At 39.8% G+C, this 22,530-nt stretch overlaps 2 protein-coding genes across 3 annotated transcripts in view; both read left to right on the top strand.

Annotated features, from left to right (window-relative positions):
* The window catches only part of LOC140722806 (uncharacterized), an 879,998-nt gene that overhangs the window by 671,511 nt on the left and 185,957 nt on the right, over window positions 1-22,530 (top strand). The gene's annotated exons all lie outside the window — the stretch shown is intronic.
* LOC140722779 (NACHT, LRR and PYD domains-containing protein 12-like) overlaps window positions 1-22,530 on the top strand; it is a 34,075-nt gene that overhangs the window by 4,395 nt on the left and 7,150 nt on the right. Inside the window, exons 2-6 of one of the 2 annotated variants that reach the window (XM_073037450.1) lie at window positions 8,982-9,019; window positions 14,837-14,924; window positions 16,517-16,683; window positions 19,327-19,498; window positions 19,597-19,662. In XM_073037450.1, the coding sequence (XP_072893551.1) occupies window positions 14,915-14,924; window positions 16,517-16,683; window positions 19,327-19,498; window positions 19,597-19,662 (415 nt within the window). In that variant the 5' untranslated portion in view covers window positions 8,982-9,019; window positions 14,837-14,914. The remainder of the gene's footprint in view (window positions 1-8,981; window positions 9,020-14,836; window positions 14,925-16,516; window positions 16,684-19,326; window positions 19,499-19,596; window positions 19,663-22,530) is intronic. The other variant, XM_073037449.1, reaches the window with a different exon arrangement.

Consider the following 22,530-nt stretch of genomic DNA (forward strand, 5'->3'; position numbering starts at 1 on the left):
CTATTTCTCCCTTTCTGATGACATGCCCCGGGAATTGAAGTTCCCTCTCATTTAATGTTCTCATTAAAGATCTTTTGGTGTGGGTACGTTGGAGTACTGTCTCGTTAGCTACCCTGTCTCTATGTGATATTTTCAGCATTCTTCTAAAAAACACATTTCTGTTGCTTCTATGTTTCTTTGGAGTTCTGATGTTATAGTCCACGTTTCGGAAGCACACAGCAAGATTGACCAGATGTAACATTTTAGTAGCCTGAGCCTTGTTGTCATAGAAATATGTCTGTTGGTAAAAATGGGTTTCATTTTTTGGAAGTTGGTTTTGGCAATGGCAACTCTTTTTATTTTGTCCCGGTACCAAAGAAACCACAACCAAAGGAGTTGAATGACTTCAGACCTGTTGCCTTGACGTCGCACGTGATGAAGACCATGGAGCGGCTGATAATACAGAATCTGAGGCCACAAACCAGGCACGCCCGGGATCCTCTTCAGTTTGCGTATCAGGAGAAGGTGGGAGTGGAGGATGCTATCACGTATTTGCTGCACAAATCCCTCTCTCACCTGGATGGGGTCAGTGGTGCTGTGAGGATTACATTCCTGGACTTCTCTAGTGCCTTGAACACTATCCAGCCCAAGATCTTAAGGCACAAACTAACGGAGATGGGAGTAGACTCTCACATGGTGGATTGGATAGTGGACTACTTGACAGATAGACCTCAGTATGTGCGGTTGGGAGACTGTAGGTCTGACACGGTGGTCAGCAGCACAGGAGCGCCGCAGGGGACCGTGCTCTCTCCGGTCCTGTTCACCCTGTACACATCAGACTTTCAATATAACTCGGAGTCCTGCCATGTGCAGAAGTTCGCTGATGACACGGCCATAGTGGGGTGTGTCAGGAATGGACAGGAGGAAGAGTATAGGAAACTGATACAGGACTTTGTGATATGGTGCAACTCAAACTACCTGCGTCTCAATATCACCAAGACCAAGGAGATGGTGGTGGACTTTAGGAGATCTAGGCCTCAGATGGAGCCAGTGATCATTAATGGAGAATGTGTGGAGCAGGTTAAGACCTACAAGTATCTGGGAATGCAGTTAGACGAGAAGCTAGACTGGACTGCCAACACAGATGCCTTGTGCAGGAAGGCACAGAGTCGACTGTACTTCCTTAGAAGGTTGGCGTCATTCAATGTCTGTAGTGAGATGCTGAAGATGTTCTATAGGTCAGTTGTGGAGAGCGCCCTCTTCTTTGTGGCGGCGTGTTGGGGAGGCAGCATTAAGAAGAGGGACGCCTCACGTCTTAATAAGCTGGTAAGGAAGGCGGGCTCTGTCGTGGGCACAGATCTGGAGAGTATGACATCGGTAGCAGAGCGAAGGGCGCTGAGTAGGCTACGGTCAATCATGGAAAACCCTGAACATCCTCTGCATAGCAGAGACAGAGAAGCAGCTTCAGCGGCAGGTTGCTATCGATGCAATGCTCCTCAGACAGGATGAAGAGGTCAATACTCCCCAATGCCATTCGGCTTTACAATTTAACCGCCAGGGGTAAGATATGTTAAAGTGCCGGGGTTAGGACTGAGCTTAGGTTACCATTCAATGTATTTTAGTAAACTATTTAAGAACTTTTTAAAAGCTATTTATTAATGCTTTTTGAGATAGTGATTTAGATGCATATCATATTTATACTGAGTTAAGGACTGTATGTAATTAGTTTTGCTACAGTAAGTGTATGGGACATTGGAAAAAATGTTGAATTTCCCCATGGGGATGAATAAAGTATCTATCTATCTATCTATCTATCTATCTATCTATCTATCTATCTATCTATCTATCTATCTATCTATCTATCTATCTATCTTATTTCTACTTTACTTCTAGCATCTTGTGATATAAAGCTACCGAGGTAATTAACGCTGGTCTTTTGTTCAATCTCTTTTGTTACTGACGGGCTACTTGCAGTTGGGAGTATCCTGCTCTTTTGATATTACCACATACTTATTTTGTTTTTACAGTTAATGGTTAGACCAAAATCTGCACTTCTTTGTACTACTTTGTCCAGGAGAATTTGTAGGTCTTCTGCAGCACTTGCTATTAGAGTGGTATCGTCTGCATAACTTATATTGTTGCTGGAAACATCTCCAATTTTTATCCCATCTAGGTCTTCTGTTTCTCTGAGAATCATTTCAGTATAGATATTAAATACTTTTTGTGAGGCAACGCATCTCTGTCTAACTTCCCTTTGAATTTTAGTCCAACTGCTTAGATTATCATCATCTTTTACAGCCACCGTTTGATTACAATATGAATTTTGAAGCGGTTATTTGTCCCTTCCGTCAATGTTTAGTTAAATGAGAACTTGAAATAATTTTTCATGTTACACTTTGTCGAATGCTTTAGTGAAATCAATAAAACATAAAAAGACATAATTTTGATTTTCAATTGCCCTTTCTGAAAGCATCCGTAGTATGAAAATTGCATTCCTAGTTCCTCTATCCTCAATAAATCCATATTACAGTTCAGAAGTTTCTGGCCTTAAATTGTTTTTAATTTGACTCAGAACAATTCTCAAGAAAATCTTTGTTATGTGACTCATAAGACTGATTGTCCTATAATTTTCGCAGACAATAGTTCCAGGAATTTTAGGCAGAATTATAAATACTGATTTCAAGAGATCGTCAGGCAATACACCAGACTCATAAATGCCATTATACTCTTCAAAAAGAATATCTACTCCCAGATCTTCTAGGGCTTGTATCATTTCCACTGAAATTCCATCAGGTCCAGTGGCTTTACCTTGTTTCATGCTTTTCATTGCTTTAGTTATTTCTTCTTCGGTAATGAGGGCCAGAATTAGGGTGTTTTATATATGGGGGTTCCCTCTATTATCTCAAAGAGCTGCTCTACATACTGAATCCACCTCTCACATACTTTATCTGGATCTGTTAGGATGGATCCGTCTGCTGATTCTAGGCATCTTGTAGAGGAGGTTTTCTTAATGCCAGTAATTTCCTTAAATTTTCTGGTGCATTTCTTTGCTGTTGTTAATACGGCCATCTACTTGATTGCATTTTTTGATTCAGCCATTCTCCTTTTGCAATATTGCATAATTCTCTGGTCTGTGAGATTGATCGTATGTCCATAAAGTGACGTCAGGCACAGGAGTGTCTGGACATGTGAGACTGACATTGATTCTGTGTCCATGAAGTGACGATAGACACAGGAGTGTCTGGATATGTGAGACTGACATTGATTCTGTGTCCATGAAGTGACGATAGACACAGGAGTGTCTGGACATGTGAGACTGACATTGATTCTGTGTCCAGGAAGTGACGATAGACACAGGAGTGTCTGGCCATGTGAGACTGACATTGATTCTGTGTCCATGAAGTGACGATAGACACAGGAGTGTCTGGACATATGAGACTGACATTGATTCTGTGTCCATGAAGTGACGATAGACACAGGAGTGCCTGGCCATGTGAGACTGACATTGATTCTGTGTCCATGAAGTGACGATAGACACAGGAGTGTCTGGCCATGTGAGACTGACATTGATTCTGTGTCCACGAGTGACGATAGACACAGGAGTGTCTGGTCATGTGAGACTGACATTGATTCTGTGTCCATGAAGTGACGATAGACACAGCATTGTCTGGCCATGTGAGACTGACAACGATTCTATGTCCGTAAAGTGACATTAGGCACAGGAAAGCCTGGACCTACGGAGAATGATATTGATTGTCTGACCATAAAGTCACTTTAGGCACAGGAGTGCCTAGAACTGTCAGGAAATGTTAAACTGGTAGTGAGTGGGGTGCGGAGGGTGGGTTAGTGAGTTGAGGTGTTGATCAGGCTTACTGCTTGGGGTAAATAACTGTTTTGAGCCCGATTGCCCTGCCGTGGGTGTTACAGATCCACAATTCCTTTAAAGTAACACCAGAGTTGTAAAAAGAGTTTAGGACATATTGACCATTATAACGCAGGCTATTACGAAGAGGGGCCTGGATATTAATGCTAAAGTTGTAAAAGACACCGGGAATCCAAAACAAAAAAAAAAAAACAGATTTGTGTGCAGTTCTGGCCAGCTACTTGGGGGAAAGATGTCGATAAGCGTGAAAGAGTGCAGGGAAAATTACACGGACATTGCTAGTATTTCAGGAAATAATTATAGTGATAGGTTGAACAAGTTAGAACTCGATTACCTGGAATACAGGGGAATGATGGGGTATCCTAGCAGGATTCCAACTTTTCTATGCCATTTGCCCCTACAATTAGAGGAAGGGTCCAGGACACTAGGTTGGGAAGCCCTGCTAGAGATATAGAAATCTATGATGGTATAAATAGGGTGAATGCAGTTAGTCATTTCCCCCTCAGGTTGGGTAAAATCATGGATTTAGGGCAAAAAGAGACACATTTAAGGGTAATCTGTGGGAGAACTACTTCACTCAGAGAGTGGAGCGAATGCGGAACAAGTTCCCAGCAGATGTAAGAGATGAAGGTCCGATTGTGGTATTGGAGTGATGTTTGGGGAGGTACATGGATGAGGGAGGTTTAGCGGGCTGTGGTCTGGGTGCAGGGGGATGGAACCACACCGAACATGGCACGGACTGGATGGACTTTAACAACCCCGTGTCTGTGCTGTCAGGGCTCTGTGAATCTCAATTGAAACTTCTACACATAATCGACATTTATTGTAGACAGGTCATAGAAAACATAGAAAATAGGTGCAGGAGTAGGCCCTTCGGCCCTTCGAGTCTGCACCACCATTCAGTATGATCATAGCTGATCATCCAACTCAGAACCCTGTACTTGCTTTCTCTCCATCCCTTTAGCCACTAGGGCCATATCGAATTTATATTATATCTAACTTATAGGTCGTATCCAACACTACAATTTATTTTGGACAAGCGGCTGCACTGCTGAGAGCTCTGTAGAGCTGGAACCACATTGAGATTTACATAATGCACCTCCAAGGGGTAAAAACAACCACTGGAATTTTAGTACCACCGTTACAAAATGGCTGAATGTTCAGTTCATCTTTGTCACAATGAAACCGAGAACGTGTCACACTGAGTTTGCTATTTCCCCGCTCGGTTATCTTTGCGAGCCACTTCCTCCGTCACCAGGGCAACAGCTCACCAGAGCTGCAGAGAGTGTTGAACATGTTTATCGCTCTCTGGTTGCTGACTCTCAGCGGAGAGAGAGTGGCCTCAGATACGAGGATGTTTTCAGCATTTACTGTCCGGGATGGAATGAAGAAGATTGTAGGGATTGTATTTATGCGATTCTGTTCTGGGGGTCAAACATCTTGCAGTTAGTCATCGTCTCTGCATCAAAAGAAACAAAATGAAATCTCCTGCACTGAGTTTCCAGTGCTATATTTTCAATTTAATTTTAAAACATTTTGTTCCTGTTACCCGATGGGGAAGGTGGCTGTTAATTGACCTGGGCTACGCCGCACTCAATAAAATAATGAACTATGTTCAATGTAACTGTGGGAACAAGCTAAAATGTATCAGCACCCTCTTTGTGATCCAAGACCCATGTTTTACAGCTGATCCCCGTCCAGACAAAGGATCATCAGGCTCCAGTTCTGTCACGGGTTGGTGTGGGAGTGTAAGTTTTTGAACTGGGATTAGCTGAAACACTGCCGCATATTACCGGCAGCAAAGAGCCCTGGGAGAGTTGGTGCTTGCGATACAATCTTGGGATGGGGGCTCCAGGAATATGGAACTGTCAGTGTTTGGGCTTCGGTCCACGTTGGTGCTTTTACAGAAGCGGCTGGATGTTCCTCCTTCCGCATGAAGCAGACGTCTCCGGGGGCTGGATATTGCTAGTGTGAATCTCTCAGTGTGTGATGTGGAAACGTTGTGCGAGGCTCTCGGTGTGGGCTGTGACCCTCTGAGGTTGCATCCTGGGTTACCACACATGTCTTAACCCAGATAAAATGATTCAGGGAATCAAGCTGTCCGGGTTTATGAGCAGTTGAGCGAGTATTTCTGTTCTGTGCTCAGATGTTTGGTTCTGATGTCTCTTTGGAAGCAAAGCAGAGAATGAGTTCCCATTCCATCCCTCACAGGAAGAGGCTGTGATTAAATACGCTGTTTTGTGTTTGCACCAGTAGACATAGACCGGGGTTTCAGAATTCAATTCACATTTGGAAATTCCCCCTCACTCTCACCTGTCTATCTGCCAATGGGCAGATACTCAAACAGAAACAAAAGGATGCTGAAGATGGAACAGAACATGGAACAGTACATCACAGGGACAGGCCCTTCGGCCACAATGGTGTGCCAAACCAGCAGAAAAGTAAATCAACCCCCGCCCTCAAAATCTAGGGTTGGTGGGGGGGGGGGGTTGAAGTTAGGACGGGGGTGATTATTTACCAACTGAGTAACAAGAAGCCTGGATACATTGGGAATGGAGAGGGTGTCTGGATTAGACTGAGAGTCTGGGATCTGAGAGTGCTGCCTCAGAATAAAGAAGCATCACTTTAAAACTGAGATGAGAGACATTACTTCAGCCAAAGGTTGTTTGATCTGTGGAATTTGTCACCACAAACAGTGGTGGAGGCTATCGTTGGTATATTCATGTTCTGGATTGCTAAGTAGGTTGAGAATTATAGCAGGAAGCAAGAATATAAAAACAGAGAACCACAACTCCTCTTGACAATTCATACAAAAAAAGACTGGAAATGTTCTATTTATAGAAGAGAAAAAAAACCACTAAACTAACCTAAAACAAAAAAAAAAAGGACTGGGCAGTCCATTTGAGGACAAGATTACAAAAAAAGAAGAAAACGTCCTTCTGGTCAAATCTGAACCTTCACAGATGGAGAAAGAAAAGAAAAGAAATTGGATCGTATGAAAATATTGAATAAAAGCTGGCCAGGTTTGTTCAAATTTGAAAGATGTATCGAACGTCCGACTTCTAATTTTCTCCAATTTTAAACAAAACATAATGGAGGAGAGCCTGAAAAAAGCAGTAGGTTGATTAGGATCCTTCCAATGCAAAAAAATAGCTCTGCTACCCAATAAATTTGAAAAGGCTATCACATTTACCATCTATAGAAATATTTGAACCAGGGAAGAAAAAATCCGTCTCTGCTTCCATTTCCTTTCCATTTATTACCACAGTGTTAACAGGACTGGCTGGTTTTCTTAATATTGAGCAAGAAGCCAGCTTTCGACTTTCTTCTTTCACTTTCATCAGAAGCTTTTTCAGATCCTCCTCACTTTCAGCCATTAGAATAGTAGCACATGCATATCTGAATTTATTAATATTCTGTCTGGTAATTTTCACTGCAACATTTTGAGTCCTCTGGACCAGCATTCCTCATATGTTCAGCACATAGATTAAATCAGCTGGGTGAGGGGGCGTCACATGATGACGTAGGGTCGAGACGTTGGGAATCCAGCTCCTCCGTAAAAATTAATGAAATAAGGTTTAAATGAAGAACAGTTAATAAATACCTACTAGAAACTGTTTATAAGCAACTCAGGATTATTTTTGGATATGGCTCCTAAACCGAAACAGAAGAAAGTTACTACTTCGAAGACTGCGCAAATCGGCGGGGAAAAAGGCCTAACCGTCTCGGCGAAGCCTCGGACTCAAGTTGGATCTCCTCCCGGCGAAGTGCATGGCAGTTCTGATGATGCGGGACAGGAAGTTGCAGCAATGTCGGCGGTCTCTGAGAAGAAACGGCAAGAACAACGCATGCGCGAAGAAACAAGCATGAATGAACAGATATTAACAAAACTACAAATCCCAATTACGGCTGGAAGTGAAATTGGATGTGGATTGGAAGTAGAAACAGACTCTTTGGGAAATTCAGAGGATGAAGAAGAGGAAAAGAAGGAGGAGATTAAAGGAGACATAAGAGATATCCTGATATATATGATGAATGAATTAAAAGCTATAAGAACAGATATAAGAAGGATGCAGACTACACTCGATAATGTGGTGGAAAAACAAAAGAAGATGGATAAAGTTCTGCTATAAAGTTAAAGAAATGGAAGAAAACACTGAAAGAATATATAAGATAGAAGACAATAATCTTGCCTGGACAATAGAAAGAAAACGGATGTTGGAAAAATAGATTTGCTTGAAAACTCTAGTAGACGAAATAATATTAAAATTGTTGGTCTTATGGAAGGTACAGAGGGTGAAAATCCAATAAAATTCTTTCAAGAATGGATTCCGAAAATTTTGGAAATGAAAGATGGAAGCCAAGTAATTGAAATTGAAAGAGCACACAGAGCTTTAAGACCAAGACCTCAACAAGATCAAAATCCAAGATCAATTTTGATAAAATGCTTAAGGTACCAAGATAAAGGAATGATCTTGAAGGCAGCTACTCAAGGTGCTAAAAAGAGAAATGGGCCATTGATAATAGAAGGGAAAAGAGTTTTTTTTAAAATCCAGACATAAGTTACGATCTTCTGAAGAGGCGGAAGGAATTTAATCCAGTGAAAAAATCTTTATGGGAAAAGGGCTATAAATTTTTATTGAGCTACCCAACAAAATTGATAATTTTCCTGGATAACGAAGAAAGAAGATTTTTCGTTGACTACCGGAAAGCGGAGAAATTTGTACAAGAATTACCTGATGTCCAGGAAGAGGACTAAAGAATTATAGAAATGAAGTGGACTAATGATGAAAACTGAAATAAGGTTGGACTTGACGGACATTTATAAGGAAAACAAAATAGTTGAGTATTAATTGGGAGTAGAGACATTAATTATTTTCTTTTTTTTTCTTCACTAATATATATTTTTGCGGGGGCGCTGAAGGAGCTCCTGATCGATGGCTGCGAGTTACACATGTACAATCATGGCAATTGCCATGACCCGTAAAATGGGGGGGGGGGGTAATGTTGTGTTCTTTTTATTCGCAACATTAATGGGGGGGAGTATTTTGTTTTTTTTCCCTTATATATTAGTTACCTTTTTTCTATTTTTCTTTTTTGTCTGGATGGTTGGGGACAGACTCATAGCAACATGGAGAATTTCAAAGAGTTCCCAAGGTATTATGAATGATTAATTTACTTAGTTTTTTTAAGTTTTAATGTTAATGGACTTAATGGACCTGTGAAAAGAAAAAGAGTTTTCACATATATTAAGAAAATGAAAGGAGATACAGCTTTTTTACAAGAAACACATTTAACAGAAACAGAACATAAGAAATTAAAGAGAGATTGGGTTGGAAATGTCATTGCAGCTTCATTTAATTCAAAATCGAGAGGAGTTGCAATTTTGGTTAATAAAACTTTACCAATTAAAATACAAAATGTAGTAATTGATTCTGTGGGGAGATATGTGATAGATAGATAGATAGATAGATACTTTATTCATCCCCATGGGGAAATTCAACTTTTTTTCCAATGTCCCATACACTTGTTGTAGCAAAACTAATTACATACAATTACATACAACTCAGTAAAAAATATTATATGCATCCAAATCACTATCCCAAAAAGCATTAACAATAGCTTTTAAAAAGTTCTTAAGTCCTGGTGGTAGAATTGTAAAGCCTAATGGCATTGGGGAGTATTGACCTCCTCATCCTGTCTGAGGAGCATTGCTTCGATAGTAACCTGTCATACATTGTCAATTTTTTTCAGAATTATGGACTTTTATGAACATTTATGCACCAAATGAAAATGATGCAAAATTCATACAAGAATGTTTTTTGAACTTGACTGATGCACATGATAAAATATTAATAGGTGGAGAGTTTAATTTTTGTTTAGATCCAGTTTTGGATAGGTCAACTAAAGTTGCTACAAAATCAAAAGTAATAAAACTAACTTTATCATTAATGAAAGATTTAAACCTGATTGATATATGAGGAAAAATTAATCCATGAGAAAGTGATTATTCATTTTATTCAAATAGACATAAAACTTACTCAAGGATCGATTTTCTTTATTATCAAAAAATATTCAGTATAGAGTGAAAAGTGTGGAATATAAAGCAAGAATACTGTCAGATCATTCCCCCTTGATAATGACAATGATTATGATGGATAAGGAGGAATCGATCTATAGATGGAGATTTAATTCAATTTTATTAAAACATAAAGATTTTTGTGATTTTATGAAAAAACAGATTCAATTTTTTTGGGATACAAATTTACATTCAGTTGAGGATAAAATTATTATGGGAAGCGATGAAAGTATATTTAAGGGGTCAGATTATAAGTTATACATCTAAAATTAAGAAGGAATACATGGCAGAAATAGATCAATTGGAAAAAGATATCATAAAGTTAGAAAAAGAATCTCAATGATATATGACAGAAGAAAAACGAAGACAACTTGTTAATAAAAAACTACAATATAATACACTCCAGACATATCGTACAGAAAAAGTAATTATGAGAACTAAACAGAAATATTACGAATTAGGTGAAAGATCACATAAGATTCTTGCTTGGCAGTTGAAAACAGAACTGGCTTTTAAAACAATAAATGCAATTAGAACAAGTGTAAATAAGGTTACTTATAAGCCTTTAGAAATTAATGAAACTTTAAAATTTTTTTATACTGAACTATATCAATCAGAATCACAAAATAAGATTGCTGAGATAGATAAATTTTTATCACAAATAACCCTTCCAAAATTAAATTTGGAAGAACAAAGGATTAGATATGCCCTTTACATTAAAAGAGGTTGAAGAAGCTTTAGGATCACTTCAGAGTAATAAATCCCCAAGAGAAAATGGTTTTCCTCCTGAATTTTATAAAACATTTAAAGATTTATTAATTCCTCCTTTTATGGAATTAATATATCAAGTGGAAAAATGCATAAACTCCCACAATCTTTTTTAACAGCGATCATAAGTGTATTGCCAAAAAAAAAGATCCTTTAAAACCAACATCATATAGGCCTATTTCTTTGTTGAATACAGATTATAAAATAATAGCAAACATTTTATCTAATAGAATATCTAAATATTTACCAAAATTAATACATATGGATCAAACAGGTTTTATTAAAAACAGACAATCAATGGATAATATAACCCAGTTACTTCGTATAATTCATTTGGCACAAAAAAAGAGAGGAAATGAGTGTGGCAGTTGCTTTGGATGCAGAAAAAGCATTTGATAGATTGGAATGGGATATTTTATTTAAAGTATTGGAAAAATATGAGTTAGGAAAATCTTTTACACAATGGATTAAAACCTTAAATACTAATCGTCAAGCTAAAGTAGTTACAAATGGTCAGATTTCAACACCATTTTGCTTAACGAGGTCAACTAGACCAGGCTGCCCATTATCACCTGCTTTATTTGTATTGGCAAAAGAACCATTAGCTGAATTAATCAGAACAGATTCAGACATTGGGGGCTTTAGCGTTAATCAAGAAGAATATAAGATTAATTTATTTGCTGATGATGTTTTGATTTATTTAACAAACCCATTGCAATCTTTGCAAAGATTATCTTTTAGATTGGAAGAATATGGGAAAGTATCAGGGTATAAAGTAAATTGGGATAAAAGTGAAATTTTACCCCTTACCAAAGGAAATTATTATCAATGTCGATTAGTAACTCAATTTCGATGGTCAATAAATGGGATAAAATATTTAGGTATTAGAGTTGATAATGATGTAAAAAATTTATATAAACAAAATTATTTGCCATTATTAAAAAAAGAGGATCTTGATAAATGGATGATGTTACCAATAACATTAATAGGTAGAGTTAATGCTGTAAAAATGAATATATTTCCTAGATTGCAATATTTATTCCAAACTTTACCAATACAATTACCTCAGAAGTTTTTTCAAGAACTGAATAAATATGTAAGGAAATTTCTTTGGAAAGGAAAGATGTCAAGAATATCTTTGGAAAAATTGACATGTAAATTTGATTTAGGAGGGTTACAACTTCCAAATTTTAAGAATTATTATAAAGCAAATCAACTTAGATTGATTGCATCTTTTTTTGATGAAGAAAAACCCGGCATGGATTAGAATAGAATTAGATAAGATAGGAGAAAACATACCAGAAGATTTTATATATAAATGGGAATCCAAATGGATACGGGAAAAAACAGAATCTCCTATATTAAGACACTTGATTGATTTATGGAAAAAGGTAAATATGGATGATGAGATAAAGAAATCTTTATTAGCAAAAAGAACTTTAATTCAAAATAGGCTTATTCCTTTTAGAATAGATAATAAACTTTTACATAATTGGTTCCAAAAGGGGATTAAATATATAGCTGAACGTTTTGAAGGAGGTATATTGATGTCGTTTGATCAATTAAAAAATAAATATAAAATATCAAACAACACTCTTTTCTGTTATTTTCAATTAAAGGCTTATTTACGAGAAAAGCTGGGTCAAACAATGTTGATGCCAAAACCTAGTGAAATAGAAATATTAATTCAAAAAGGAAAAATTTAAAAAATTACATCTTGTATGTACAACTTGATTCAAAAACAGACAATTAAATGAGGAATTCATAAATCAAGACAAAATGGGAATCTGATTTGAATGTTAAAATTGATGGAAAAAGTTGGTCAAGATTATGTTCTGATAGTATGATAAATACAATAAATGTTCGACTTAGATAAATACAATATAATTTTTTACATCAATTATATATAACACCACAGAGAATAAATAGATTAAATTCAAATATGTCTGACCAATGTTTTCGATGTAATCAAGAAATTGGTGCTTTTTTACATTCTACTTGGTCTTGTTTTAAAATTCAACCATTTTGCATAAATCTGAGACTTTTATTGGAACAAATTACTGGAGTACAACTCCCACATAGTCCAATATTATTTTTATTAGGAGATATTGAAGGCACAATACCGAAACTTAAATTGAATAAGTATCAGAAAAAATTTATGAACATTGCATTGGCAGTAGCCAAAAAAGTTATCGCAGTTACTTGGAAATCTGATTTATATTTAACTATGGATCATTGGCATAATGAAATATATAGTTGTATTCCACTTGAAAAAAATACATATAATCTAAGAAATGAATATGATATATTTTTGAAAATTTGGCTCCCATACCTACGAAAGATAGGATTAAATACATAGGTCCTTTGAAGATAAAATTATAAAGTAATTGGGGAAAGTAAAAATAAATATTAAAATTATTTTGAACTCCATGGAGCATGTGGGGATCCTTCGATATCCAGGCAATCTTTCTCTTCTTTCTTTTTTTTCTTTCTTTAGATAAGGGTTAAGGGGGGGGAGGGTTAATATTATTTTTCTTTTTCTTACTATTTTATCATCACATTTATTCTTTGTAATTTTCTAAACATTTAATAAATAAATAAATTGGAAAAACAAACAAACAGGGTGACAGCAGGTCATACTCCTTTCCAAATCTTGAACCAGTTTGTTGTTCTGTGTCGTTCTAACTGTTGCTTCTTGATCTTTGTACAAGTTTCTCATAAGGCAGAACAGATGTCCAGGTATTCCCATTTCTTTAAGGATTTGCCATAGTTTATTATGGACCACACTGCTGAAGGCTTTAGAGTAGTCAATAAAACATAGATAAATACTTTTCTGAAATTCTCGCGATTTCTCCATTATCCAGCGTAGGTTAGCAATTTGGTCTCTGGTGCTTCTGCCTCTTCTAAAAGCAGCTTCTATCTGGCAGTTTGTGTTCCATATATTGCTCGGGTCTTGCTTGCACAATCTTTAGCATTACCTTTCTAGCACGTGAAAACTTTCGGTAATTTGAACAATACTTTACATTTCCGTTCTTCGGTATTTGGATAAAAACGGATCTTAATCCAGCCTAAAAGTCATTGTTGTTTATATTTTCCCAGATCTGCTGGAAAATTGCATGCAACATTTTTACAGCATCACCTTTTAGAATTTTTAACAATTTTACTGAAATCCTGTCACATCCTGCAGCCTTATTATTGGCAATATTTTCTATCGCCCATTCGACTTCACTTTCCAGAATGCTTGGCTCTAGATCGATGAGGGAGTCATTACAGGTGTCTTCGCTGTCGGATCTTTCTGCAATTCTTCTGTGTGTTCCTGCCAACTCCCTTTGATGTCCTTTGCTTCTGTAAGGTCCTTCCCTTCTTTGTCTCTACCTATGCTCATTTTACATGAAATGTTCCTTTAATTTCTCTAATCTTCTGCAACAGATCTCTTCTTTTTTTCCAATTCATTTGGCTTCTTCAGCTTCACTGCATCGCTCCTTTAATAAGCTTCCTTATAGATAGATAGATAGATAGATAGATACTTTATTCATCCCCATGGGGAAATTCAACATTTTTTCCAATGTCCCATACACTTGTTGTAGCAAAACTAATTACATACAATACTTAACTAAGTAAAAATATGATATGCATCTAAATCACTCTATCAAAAAGCATTAATAATAGCTTTTAAAAAGTTCTTAAGTAGTTTACTTAAATACATTAAATACAATCAACCCCGGCACTTTAACATATCTTACTCCTGGCGGTTGAATTGTAAAGCCTAATGGCATTGGGGAGTATTGACCTCTTCATCCTGTCTGAGGAGCATTGCATCGATAGCAACCTGTCGCTGAAACTGCTTCTCTGTCTCTGGATGGTGCTATGTAGAGGATGTTCAGGGTTTTCCATAATTGACCGTAGCCTACTCAGCGCCCTTCGCTCAGCTACCGATGTTATACTCTCCATATATATTATATTATATTTCCTTGCTATCTTCTTGAAATTTGTGTTCAGTTGGAGGTCTTTGTACCAATCTCCATTTACTCCCTGGAATGTCGGAGAGTGAGCAGTGACCTTACAAAAGTGTTTTAAATTTGAAGGACAGTGTAACTGAATCATACTTTTTTATTTGTGTAATTCAGGTCATTGCCAGCAGGTGGGGCTTTCTTCCACACGGACGTCAGACAAGCAGACGGTAATCAACCAACGACAGAGTCAGAATGGACACAGGTATGCTCACTGGCCTCTTTCTCATTAAAACTCTGTCATCATGTTACACGTGTAGTCAAATCATCAATAATTCAGAGGGATAAACTTGGGCGATAAAGGGGCAGAGAGAAAGTAGCATCAAACGGGGTCATTGTTCCAACTGGTAAAGCATCCATGAGCATTGGAACAATTCACCAGCTCCAGCGCAGGGACCTAACAAGGGGAATGGTCGAATCAGTCCCCTCACCACACAAATCTTCACCTGAGTGAAAGGAGAAGGAGCCCCTGAATAAGGTGGGGGTGGGTAACACTCAGAAAGGAATACAACAGCGGGCAATGTAACAGTCAAGGGAACAGACAGAATTTCCGTCAGCATTTGGTACGCCCTGATGTGGGAAATGCCTCCAACAACCATTGAGAGAAACAGATGTTGTTTTCTGTTTGGAAGGGCAATGGTGAATTCTCCCCAGATTAACGGGTTGTTGCACAATGGAGGTGAGGGGAGTTCCCGGTGTTTGTTTTCTGTGGCCGAGTTAAAGAACGTTATATTGAGGGAGGACGGGCTGGGTGCAGGAGACAGTGAACAAGAGAAATTGTACACAGGGAATCGGGGGGGGGGGGGCTACTGAAGCAATGAAATGACCTTGGCGAATAGGATTAAAGTAAAACAAGATAATAAGTGGAGAGGGCACCGTACAAAATGCTGGAGGAACCCAGCATGTCAGGAAGCACCTATAGAGAAAAAATAACCTTCAGCGTTTCGGACTGAGAATCTGTAAATTGATTTCAAAGTCATCCTGGGTACATAAAATGGAGTCAGCACTAGAGGAGCGTTGTTCTGGCTGAAGGTCTGTGATCAGTCGTGTCCGCAAGGATCACTGTTTCACCATGCGTCGTGTGTGTGAATCAAATAGGTTAATCATATGATATACTGGGTGGACTTATTCATTGATTTACAGAGTTGGAGGAGTTGAATAAATTTGGGACTGTTGTCAAAGTGTTCAGCATCCAGTTAGAAATAGGAACAGAGAGTCACCAAGTACAGATAATTCAGGCAAATGTGAGAAGTTGCATTTTGAGAAATCAAATTCGCGAGCAATGTGCACAGTGAATGTTGGGACTGATAATAAGATTGATGTACTGTCGGGTCTTGTGATGGGTATGCATAGCTCCCTGAAGGTGGCAACACAATTGGTAGTGTGCTAACGATGAGTTGAGGTATTTGTTAAAGTTAGACTGTAACTGGATACACGTTGGTTAAGAGACAATTTCAGTATTGTGCACAAATCGAGAATGATGTGGAGGGTCTGTAGAGGGTGCAGAAGAGTTTCACCACAAAAACCTGAGGTAACAGGTTTAAGTTTAGATGGTAAAGTTTAAAGGGGATTTAGGATGCATGTTTTCCACAGAGAGTAATCGGTGTCTGGGATGAGCTGCCGAGGGAGGGAATGGAAACAGATACTCAGCATCGTCTGAGAGGCGTTTGAACTCATAGGTAGGCCGGGAACGGAGGGACATTGACCGTGTTCCTGAAGATGGGATTGGTTTAAATTGGCATCGTGTCTGCATACACATGGTACATCTATTATTTTATGTTCTATGACCGACTACAGATCTGAACTCCGCCATCTCCGCCTTCCTGTCAAATTGTGAGGATCACCAACTGTTCCGGTTGACGAGATTCTACAAGGAGCGACTGGAGCAGGCGATTGAGGAGGGTGTGGAGAGAGTCAGCTTCATGTTAATGGCCAAGGATCACTTCACCGGGCCAGAGTATCACGTAAGTGGGAGGAACATAGACTGAGTGTCGATTCTACAGAATCTATCACAGACCGACAGAACTGGTGTAACGGCACCTCTGGGCTGTGAAAATCCTGTAATGCTTGTGGTGAACATCAAGAAAAGAGTTTTCATCTGCGGAAACCCTGAACCTTTATTAACTAATACAAGTCTCTCTCCAGTTTTCTGATCACATTCATTTATAGACAGATTAGGATACAGGCAATGATTGAGAGGTGAATTTAGTGATGTGACACTTGACGGACATTGCAAGTGAACAGAAAACCACTTTACACCACTCTCTCTGACATCATACCATGTTCCCAATGTTCGACCTTAGTGGCCATTCATCAATGTGTTCTCCTGATGACCCATGGGTTTCCCACAAATCAAATATATAGTGACTTATTTCTCAGCTCATTCTCAGTCCACCTTCAACCCCATTTTCAACTCAGGCAACACTGACTATCGTCTCTCATTTGAACTGTTGACTCTTATTTTGATCAATATCCCAACATGCCTCATGTTTCTGTTACCTTCTGTTCCCTGTGACTGTTCCAATTTGAGTTTGTAATTACCACAGCATATACTGTTAACATGGGAAGTGCAACATTAGTGCCACTGAAAATATTCTAAACATCTACAGCTAACATGGAATTACAAAGAAACAGCTTTCCAATGGTCCTCGTGCTACTGGAGTGCGTTCACCTATTACTACCCAGAATGAATATTAGTGAAGAGCCAGACAACATACTGAACACTACATTCCACGTGAGGCAGCTGACAATTTCAGTCCAATCTTCTTACTCAACATTCCCACCAGTCGGCTTTGGTCTGTCACACACGCACAATAGTCCTGAGTTTGCTGGCTGCTCCTCACTGCCAGTTTCCAGCTGTTGGCTGGCACTGGACCCCTCGTGGAGCCTGGCAGTGAAGTGTGAAGCTGCTGCGGTTCACCAGGGATTACCCTGGCGAAAAGCAACACTGACCCGGCCATAGTATCACCTAGTCATAGTCATCAAACCCTACAGTACAGCAACAGGCCCTTCTGCCCATCTAGTCCACACCGACCTATTATCTGCTTAGTCCCATTGATCGGAACCCGGACTGGAGACATCCATAACTCCCCCATTGAATGAACTTATCCAAACTGATCTTATATAATCAACTCGAATGTACATCGACTAATTAAGATGGCAGCACGTTCCGCGCTCTTCAGCAACCTCTGAGTGAACAAGTTCCCCCTCCTATTGCCTTTCACCTGTGATCATTACCCTATGATCTCTAATTCCAGTCCCACCCAACCTCAGTAATAAATGCATTTTCGCACTCACTCTCTCTATACCTTTTATTAACGTGTATATCTCTTTCACATCTCTCATGGTCCTCCTGCACTCTATTGAAATAACATCCTAACCTATTCACACTTTCCCTATATCTTAGATCCTCAACTCCTGGCAACAATCTGTATTTTATTCTGCATTCGTTCAATCTTATTGATATCATTCCGGGAGGTAGATGTACACATTGCTTCAAATTAGCCTCTGCAACGTCAACTTTGACATAATATCCCAACTTCTGTATTCAATATTTTGATTTATGAAGCCCCATGTCCAAAAAGCTTTACAACGCCATCTACCTTCGATAACACTTACAAGATATTTTGGATCTGTATCACTTTGCAGGATCTCATCGCACTTCCTACTCTTGTCATTGGTACCAACGTGGACCAAGACCTGCTCATCCTGCCCTTAAGAAAGTTTCATAGTCGATACGAGATATCACTGACCTTGGCAAGACACCATCCAAAAATCCTGTTCTCGTAAATAGAATCTCCAGTCTGTTCTCCTGACCATTGAATTCCCCCTGTCAGTGCAGATCAGCAATTCTCATCCCTTCTGAGTCACAAAGCCAAACTCAGAGCCAGAGGCATAATCACCGTGGCTTTCCTCTGCGAGGCCATACCCCGAAACAGAAAGCCGTATACCTGTTACAGGGAGTTTCCTGTAGTGGCTGCCTGCTCCCTTCCCCCTCCTGACAGTCACCCAGTTTCCTGTGTCCTGCGCCTTGGGTATAGGTCCCTCGCTGTAAAGTCTGTCAGTCAACCTCTCAGTCTCCCGAGTGATCCCGGGTTTATCCAGCTCCAGCTCCAATTCCTCAGCACAGTATGTAAGAAGCTGCAGCTGGATGAAATTCCCGAAAGTGCAGTTGTCAGGGAGACTGGAGGTCTCCCTGACTTGCCGCACCCTGTAGGAAGAGCATCCCACTATGCTGCCTGGCATTCCCACTGTTCTAACAGTGAAACAGAGAAGGGAAATATTACCCAAGATCGACCTAAATCCTCCGCCTCTCCTCACTGAACCCTCTCTGACACAAAGCCTCAATAACCTACCTATCTCTGGCTCACTCACACTATGTCTGCTCCTTTTAAACCTTGCCAAATGGGTAAGTACTCTGCAATCTGTGGCATTCAGAAAGTCATGACTGACAACGCTAAATTCTTTTAAAATATCTTTCCTGCAACGAACACTTCAATGGCTCTCAGTGATCTTTGTCCTGCAGAATATGCTGGGTCAGTCCATGTTCAGGGTAGATTTGTGCCCATCCCTCCGCTCCTCAATATTTTCCCCATTGTTCATTACAGAGCGTGACTGAGCTCGCGGAGAAGGGAAACCGAGCAGGCGCTTCCAAACTCCTCCTGGATCTGGTAATGGAGAAGGGCTCCGGGGCCCGGAGGGTGATGTGGGAATCCTTTGTGAAACTACATCACCACTTACCGAAGCTGAGCAGAATACTGAATGAAATACGGGAATGTGGTAGGGTGAACAATACACTGTGTGTTACAGATGTAAATGCTGATGAATTTACAGTACTACACAGAACAGACTTCATGCAGGTTAATCTGTTTGAACAGGTGACGGCCAGTTCGCCTACATGGACACTGAGCGGGGTTTATCTGAAGTGCCCAGACATCTGAAAGGTAAGTGATGGACTGGAAAGCTCAAAGCCTTTATTTCACTTTGAGTCTGAATACCTGTCTTTAGAGGCCTGTTTCGAGACTGTCAGAGTCTGGGAGACAGGTTTTTGTTGTTATTTTACAATGAGAGTGTGAATACGTCTCTTTAGAGGCCTGTTTCGAGACTGTCAGAGTCTGGGAGACAGGTTATTGTTGTTATTTCACTCTGAGAGTCTGAATACGTCTCTTTAGAGGCCTTTTTAGAGATGGTCAGAATCTGGGAGACAGGTTTTGTTGCTGTGGCTGAAGGACAGGAAGCAATTTGCATTTGTCACAACACCCGGCACCTTCCCAGTCTCGGGATCGGCACACAGAGGCCTCTATGAGTTTGATAAACAGACATTCCCATCGGCCTCTGTCCTGTTGCAATCGCTGTACCTACCTCTCCACCTATCTTTGTATCATCCGCAAACTTTGCCACGAATACATTTATTCCATCATCTGAATAATCGACAAACAATCTGAAAAGCAGCGGTCCCAATACTGATCCCTGAGGAACACCACCAGTCACTGGCAGTCAATCAGAAAAAGGCCCCTTTTATTCCCACTCGCTGTCTGCTGCCTGTCAGCAATTCCGCTCCACGTGCCAGTATCTTTCCAGTGACACCATAGATTTTTATCTGGTTAAGCAGGTTCGTGTGCGGCACCTTATCAAATGCTTTCTGAAAATCCAAGTAAATGGCATCCACTGACTCTCCTTTGTCCAGCCTGCTTCTTACTTCCACCGTAAAATCTAACAGAAACATTGCTAACTTATTTTGTCATTAGTCTCAAAGTACCTCGAAACCTCAACCTTAATTAGAGACTCCAACTCTTTCCAGTCTCCGTGTTTTAGCTAACTGGCCAATAATTTTCCTTCTTTTGACTTTCCCCCTTTTAAAGACTAGAGTGACAATAGCAATTTTCCAGTCCTCCGGGACCATGCCCGAATCAAGTGATTCTTCAAAGATCATGACCAATCCAACCGTCATCTTCTCAGCAACCTCCCTCGGATCTCTGGGATGTAGTCCATCTGGCCCAGGTGACTTTGCACCTTAAGGGCTTTCAGTATACCAAGAACTTTTTTCTTTTGAAATAGCAATGGCACTCACTCCTACTTCCTGTCACTCGCAGACCACTGCATGCTGCTAGCGTCTTTCACAGTGAAGATATACGCAAAACACACATTAAGCTATTCTGACATTTGTTTGTCCACTATTACTATCACACCAACATCATTTTCCAGTGTTCCAGTATCAACTCTCACCTCCCTTTTACTCTTCATATAACTGAAAAAAGTGTTTATTATCCTGCTTTATATTATTGGCTTTTCTGCCCTCACATTTCATCTTTTCCCTTCTTATCGCTTTTTTAGTTGCCTTTTGTTGGATTTTAAAAGTTTTCTATTCATCCAACTTTCCCTCACTTTTGTTATCTTGCATGGCCTTTCCTCGGCTTTTATGCAATCCTTAACTTCCTTTGTCGACCATGTTTGCCGACACGTGACACTTGAGAACTTCTTCCTCCGTGGGCCTTATCTATCCTGCAACTTGAGACCTATTCCCCGAAGTTTCAAACATCTCTGCTCTGCCATCATCTCCACTGGTATCCTTCTCCAATCTACCTGGGAAGCTTCTCTCTCGTGCCTCCGTAATTCGCTTTATTCCATAGCGATACTGATACCATAAGTTATGCTTCTCCAATCTACCTGGGAAAGTTTCTCTCTCGTGCCTCTGTAATTCACTTTATTCCATAGCGATACTGATACCATAAGTTATGCTTCTCCAATCTACCTGGGAAAGCTTCCCTCTCGTGCCTCTGTAATTCACTTTATTCCACAGCGATACTGATACCATAAGTTATGCTTCTCCCTCTCAAACTGCAGTATGAATTCACTCATATTATGATCACTACCAGTTGAGGGCTCTTTTACATTAAGCTCCCTTATAAGATCCGAGCTATTACATAACACGCAATCAAAGACAGAATTTTCCTGAGTAGTTTCAAAAAAACTAGTTTGTTTGATTTTCGAATTCCCCGTGCAAATTGAATTATGTTATCACCTTGATGACTCGCCTTTCCCAGCTCCCTTTGCAATCTCAACCCCACACCTTCGCTACTATTTGCAGGCCAATATAAGATTCCCATAAAGCTTTTTTTAACCCCTGTAGTTTCTTATCTCCACCCACAAAGATTCAACATTCTCTAACCCCATGTAACCTCTTTAACAAGATGTGATTCCATCTTGAACCAACACGGCCACACCACCACCGCCTATGCCTTCCTGCCTGTCCTTTCGATAATACGTAAATCTTTTAACGTTAAGCTCCCAGCTATGGTCTTCTTTCAACCACGACATGGTGATGCCCACAACATCATACCGACCAATCTCTAATTGCGCCAAAAGTTCGTCCACCTTATTCTGAATGTTGCGTGCATTTAAATACAATGCGTTTAGTCCTGCATCTCCGCCCTTTTGAATGTTGTCTATGCAGTACAACTTAACAGTTTGCTCTGTCTGTATTTGAACCCAGTGATTGGCTTGTCCTTCCTTACATTCATGTTAAACCCATCATCTACTTGTAAAACTGCTGGTTCATCCACAGCTCTATCATCCTAGTTCCAGTCCCCTGGCCATTTTAGGTTAAAACACTCCCAACAGCTCCAGTAAATCTGCCCGTAAGAATATTGGTCCTCATCGGATTCACGTGTAACCCGTGCCTTTTGTACAGGTCCTACCTACCCCTTGAAGTGGTCCCAATTATCCAGAAATCTGAATCCCTGCCCCCTGCTCCAAATGCTCTGCCACACATTTCTCTGCCACCTCATTCTATTCCTATTGCCACTGTCGGG

Source organism: Hemitrygon akajei, unplaced genomic scaffold (assembly GCF_048418815.1).
Source record: "Hemitrygon akajei unplaced genomic scaffold, sHemAka1.3 Scf000089, whole genome shotgun sequence".
Classification (NCBI taxonomy): Eukaryota; Metazoa; Chordata; class Chondrichthyes; order Myliobatiformes; family Dasyatidae; genus Hemitrygon; species Hemitrygon akajei.